We start from the raw sequence: 6,212 nt of genomic DNA, 5'->3' as shown, positions 1-6,212 counted from the left end.
GAATCCTATCCTGTTTCCTGGCTTTAAGCAAAGTTCCGTGGTATTTCTTTGATTTAAGTTAAAACTGGTTTTCTTAATAGTAATGAGTGAACTCATTATTGAAAGTAGTTAGATTTTGTAAGAAATTGTGTGATCAATACAAGATGAGTGGGAAAGGAATGGAAGACAATTGTAGACACCAGAGATAGTGTGAGAAGAGGGTGGGAAAGGACAGAGGGTGAGAAAGAGGGGTAAAAATAATTCTAGGAACTAGAAATGGAAAATTTTTTATAATATGAATGATTAAGTTACTATGCAGTATATACTGGACTTGTGTCCATAGAAACGTATATATCAGCTGTGTTTGCTATGAAAATATTTAGATTAATCAAGGTCTTTAGTAATTCAATACAATGTGGGGGGAAAACTATATAGAAAGCAAACATAAATACCAGAGACAGTGTGGGAGGAGAGTGAGAGATGGCAGAGGGTAAGAGATAGGGAATGGATGGGGAAAAGGAAAAAAAGCAAAACATACAGAAAACAAGAAATGGAAAATTATTTGCTGACAATAACATGTTTGTTGATGTGCTTGATTGAGACAATATACAGTGTACTCTGGATGGAAAATCTCATTTTGTATGCTGTAATGATGTACAGTGAATGAATGCAAATAAATAAATTAATAATAATAAAAAAAAGGACACTTGGTTCTGAGACCTGATTCCTTCCTACCTGTACTAGGTGACTGGGGAATCTGAACAACCCAGAGAGTTTCTGCAACCAGGAAAGATGGTGGGAGTCTCCTATTGCGTGGAACTCTGAACCTCCAGACCCTTCTGTTCCTTAGAAAACAAACAAACAAACAAAGCCAAAAGCCCATTGGTGCTCACATTTGCCTCTGGACCAGAGGCCAAGCCTTGACTTTGCTCTGAGCAGCACCTGGCTCTCCTGACCAAGCCAGAGGTTCTTGGAGTTGCCCAGGGAAGCCAGATGACAACAGAGTCTGTGTTGGCAGGAGTCTCAGTGGAATTGGAATCAGTTTATATCAGAGCCTGCAGCTGGTGCAGTGTTGGAGGCGCTGGACTCCCACATGGCCGACTGTGGGTTGAGTCCCAAATCTGGCGGCTTGCTTTCTCACTTTCTCATGCACACACGTACGCTCCCTCTTTCTCTCTCTCTGTCTCTCTGGTGATCTCTATATGTGCTTTATAGCAATTTTTTTTTTAAATTGCTATCTTCAGCCATTTTCTTTGCAAGGAGGGAAAAGTAGCTATCAAGAATGAAGGAGAGAGGGACAAACAAGAGCACCTAATGAGTCCGTGTGCTAAAGCGTTTGGATATGTTCAGGAAGTAATCTTGCTTTTCAGAGATAACCCTGAAACGTTTTGCTTAGAAATAGGTTGGATTAAAACATTCTGAACCAAGAAAGTTTGTCTCAGATTGTTAGAAAAGGAAGTCCGCTGTTGAACCAGACAGCTACAGTTGTCACAGTTCATGTACAATATTTGTTAGAATTGCCCAGCTTTTTGATTAATGTTCTAAAATATTAGAAATTATAGAACCCCTCTTATTAATCTGGTTTATAAACTAATTTTGGTGTTCTTATGGTTTCTTTAGAAGCTTTTTCTACTTTTATTTATTTTCTGGAGGGTGTATCTAGAGAGAGAGAGACAGAGAGAGAATAAGAACAAGAGCCCCCTAATGGGACATGGTCATACCAGAGTCTGCTCTCCTTCATTTTCCGTCAGTCAGGATTTGGGGCATGAATATACAAGCACCTGACATGTTTTTTCATCTGCCTGGGCTAGGATTTGAAACATGGAATCCAGCTCCCTTAAGCACTGTGCTAAGGGGCCAACCCAGAATACTTATAATTAAAAAAAAAAATCAGTATTTGCATTTGTGACCATTTCTGTAGTAGTCTTTTCCAGTGTAGAGGACCTTTAAAACTTAGCCTTAACTTTTGGACATCTTCATTGGTCTCAGCTCCACGCCATCACCATGCATCTGTCTCCAGGAGAGCTTCCCTTTCCAGGTTCATCACTGGGATTAAAATGCATTTTAGTTTAGACTGCCATAGTCTCAACATTTTCAAAACTATTTGCCTTCTACTGTAGTTAGCCTGTTGGCCATCATTCACTGAAATAATGACACTGTTCCACCAGAGATATAATAACAACTTGCATTTGTCCAGCTACAGTATTATGTCTTCTTAATATTGATTTGCTTGTTTTTGACTTGATGTAAATGAATTGCATTTTTTATACAGGATCCTTTCCCCCCGGACTCAACCATATAGCCGTGAGGTCATTTATAGGGTAGCTCATACAGCATGCCATTGTGTGACTACACCATACCTGTTTATTCGTTCTAGTAACAATAGACAGCTCTCGTTATTATGAACAGTGCTAATGTCAGTATTCCTCCGTGTCTCTCTTTGTCATATTTGCGAGTTTCTCTAGCGCAGTAGTTCTCAAGCTTGGCCATGCATCAGAATCATTTGCAGGTTCTTTAAACTAGATTCCTGTGCTCCCACATTTCTTACTTCTGATTCGGGAGGTCTGGAAGTACATCCTGATGACTGCCATTTTAGAAGTTCCCAGGTACTGGTGAACTACTGACGAGAACTCACTGCTTCAGAGTATAAAACCAGTTGTGGAGTTGCTGAAGTAAAATAGAGACTGTGCATTTTCCACTTTAATTGGTAATACTAGGGCCAGCGGGTGGATGGAGGTTAAGGGGGCTGGATCCCACATAGCCAACTGCATGGTTTGAGTCCCGGACCTGGCAGCTTGAGAGACACACGAAATGCATGTGTACGTGCACCCAAAATCCTGAGAGGAGGATGGAGGAGAAGAGATTGTGGCATGACTATCCCTGACAGGAAGATGATTTCTCACTTTCTTACCCAGCTCCTCCCCTGCATGCTTCTGATAAAAAAAACTTAAAAAAGTTTAAAAGTCTGGCATATGTACTCTTTGGAATACCCCTCAGCCATTAAAAAAAAAAAAAAAAAAAAAAAAAACGACTCTGACTTTTAATAGAACGTGAACAAATATGGAAGATTTACTGCTGAGTGATGCAAGTCGGGCTATGAAAAAGAGACATTGTATGTCTCTACTTAATATATACCAACTGTTTACACTCTGTGGCAGAGATAGAAAGATTAGAGGATATAGAGGCATAGAAAATGGTTACAGATACTGGATACAGTGTGAAAAGAGGTTGGGAAAAGGGAAGAATGTGAAGAAAGACATTAAGGAGAAAAGTAGGCAAGACATTTATGGGACACAGAAATGCATTGTTATCGGTGGGTGATAATGTGTGTAGTATCCTCACCTGGACTGGTGTGAAGTGTATTCATGTTGGGAAAATTCACTACAAGCTAAGTGATGTATAGTGATTGATGTATAAGAGAAATAAAATTTTAAAAATAATAATAAAATAAAAAATGATTGGTAGTGCTAGTTTAAATAATAGTGTAAATTAAAATAGTCACATTTGAATTTTTAACAGTCTGGTAAATGTTAATAGTATCTCTTATATGATCAAAAAGAGGAAATCCGTATGCCCCCCCCCACATTAAACCTTGCAGATTAGATAGAACTTACCCCCTTAATGTTATCAGGGGTTAGCAGGTAGTGTGGTGGTTAAGGCGTTGGACTCTCACATGGCTGACCGTGGTTTGAGTCACAGGCCCAGCAACTTGAAAATCACACTGGGCACATGTGCGTGCATGCCCAAAATCCTGAGAGAAGAATGGAGGAGAAGTGATTGTGGCGTGGCCATCCCCCCGGGGGGGGGATTCCTTACTTCCTCCTTCTGTCTCTTTCTCTGGCAAGTGCACATGCTCTATGGCAAATAAATAAATAAATAAAGTTTCCTGGAACAGGTCACAGTTACCTGGCACAAATTCAGTGCCAGGTATTTAAGAAGAATCTTAGATAATTCTTGTGACTTTTAACATTATTTTATTCTTCCGTTCACCTTTTTCAAAAAAAGATCCAAGGAGAAATTCTATGTTAGTGAGAAGGCTCGTTCAAACAGAAGGTACTCCTTTTATCTAAGAAAAGTGTCTTCAGTAGTGTGGGAGGCTGTTTGTGAAAAGCTGGTTAGTTATCGCAACACTCCAACTGCGTTCCTCGGGGGAACTGCTTGAACGCTAGGTCCACGTTGACTTTTGGTTGAACAGCTTCATGTTTTAGAGAAGACGCTCCGCGGAGCTGATCCCTAGTTGAGAAATGCTGCCTTTCGAGTTGGCAGTGGAGACAGCATGCGTCGAGGCCCTGTTTCTGTCAGGTGGCTCAATGCCCTCCGGTGGCCCGTCGTGGTGATAAGGCAAGGGGGCCTTGGCGTGCGCCTCCAGCAAGACCGGGCACTAACGGCTGGCTGTCTTTCAGCTTTCATGACGCTGGCTGTCATACTGCTGCACGTGTTCTGGGGCGTCGTGTTTTTTGATGGCTGTGAGAAGGAGAAGTGGTACGTTCTCCTTATCGTCCTCCTTTCCCACCTGCTGGTGTCAGCCCAGGTGAGTACTGCCCTTGCCTCAGACGGGTTTTTGAAACTCAAGTCCAAGTCCGCATATCTAAAATGGAAGATTCTGGTGAATGTGAAATATGGGAATATTAGGGAATTCAGAAAGTCATACATGCCCGAGTGAATCATTTAAATCTTACAGAGGAAAGCAACCATGGTTAATTCGTGGTTAGGCTTTATTAAAGACTTTTTCCCACATGTTCTTCTTCTAGTGTGCAGTTAACCCTAGTGGTACATTATGCTTATAGAACACACCTGAAATAATTACCATCTTACTACAAATCTAAGGTCTAAATTTTAATACATTTATATAAATCATTACATAAAAATTATTTCCGTTCGTATAAACTGGTTGACCACTTCTGTTTCTTTGGTTACTATAATGCTAGCTCTACCCCTCCTCTTTTTTTTATTGCCAGTGAACATGTATGCTCGCCAGAGAGACAGAAAAGGCATCCCCCCAGTGGGGCGTGGGCATTATTTAGATTCCAGAGCATGGGATTATGAAGTCTAATGGCATGAATATTTCTTTTAAGTACTTGATAGAAATTATTAAAATTTCACCAAGTAGGGACCAACAGGTAGCATGGTGGTAAGGTGCTGGACTTGGACTCTCACACGGCTGACTGCTGTTCAAGTCCTGGACCTGGCACCTTGAAAACCACGCCAGGCACGTGTACGTGTGTACCTAAAATCCCAGGAGGAGAATGGAGGAGAAAGGATTGTTGGCATGGCCATCCCCCTGGGGGTGATTTCTCACTCTCCCTCTCTCTGTCTCTCTCCAGCGAGCACTTGTGTCCTAAGGCAAAAACCTTAAAAAAAAAAACAAACAAAAAACTCTCCAATAATAACTGTGCCATTTTTACTCATTCCGATCAGTGACAAGAGTGCCCATTTCACTCCTTCCTCACTGACATCATAATGCCAGCCTTCAAAACAAAATAAATAAATAAATAAATAAAATAAAAATAACTTGACTACTTACATTTAAAAAAATATTATTTAACTTATGGTGTGACCACACCCCATTGGGGCGTGCTTTCTCTCTCCCCCTCTCTCTGTCTCTCCAGTAAGCGCATGTGCTCTCTGGCCAAAATATACATATATATTAGGTTGTCGGGAAAGTCACAAAATATTTTTCTATGCAAAAATGTGTCATGACTTTTTCAGCAACCTAATATACAGTATTTATTCCTGGGGGTTAAAATTATGGGTTATTTCATTCTTTATATTTTTTGTTGTGTTCCAGATTTTCTATAAGATAGTACTTTTATAATCAGAAAGGAAATTATACAATAAAACAAAAGTCATTTTGTGTCTAAACCGATCAGGTTGTCTAGTTGGGCTTCTTGGCAGGCACCCCCTTTGTCCCTGTAGTGTACCCGCAGTGGTTTTCTCCCCGACCTACGTCAATCTGCAAACTCCTCACTTCCTGGAAAAGCTGTATATTCTAGACCCAGCGCTGTCACTGAGCCTTTCCATGGCTCTGTTGGAACACTTATTTGCATTATTTAGTACAGTTTTACATCTCCAACTAGAGTGGGAGCTTTATCTTATCAGTCTTTGTGTCTCAGTCCTTGGCACATAGTAGGCTGCCAGAAAATGTTGTTGGATATTGTTTAGTTGATACTTTCCTCTTTCTCTCTCTCTTTTTTTTTTTTTTTTTTTTGGGGTTTTTTTCTATTGGGTGCGGG

The 6,212-nt window shown here is 40.6% G+C and overlaps 1 protein-coding gene across 1 annotated transcript in view; it reads left to right on the top strand.

The window, feature by feature from the left end:
- Positions 1-6,212, top strand: part of APH1B (aph-1B gamma-secretase subunit) — a 38,306-nt gene that overhangs the window by 27,658 nt on the left and 4,436 nt on the right. The window contains exon 5 of the mRNA XM_014593326.2: positions 4,383-4,510. Coding sequence (XP_014448812.1) covers positions 4,383-4,510 — 128 coding nt within the window. The remainder of the gene's footprint in view (positions 1-4,382; positions 4,511-6,212) is intronic.

The sequence above is a fragment of the Tupaia chinensis genome, unplaced genomic scaffold (genome assembly GCF_000334495.1).
Source record: "Tupaia chinensis unplaced genomic scaffold, TupChi_1.0 Scaffold000063_1, whole genome shotgun sequence".
Taxonomy (NCBI): domain Eukaryota; kingdom Metazoa; phylum Chordata; class Mammalia; order Scandentia; family Tupaiidae; genus Tupaia; species Tupaia belangeri.
The sequence above is the reverse complement of the archived record's forward strand: the minus strand, read 5'-3'. Positions and strand labels throughout refer to the sequence as shown.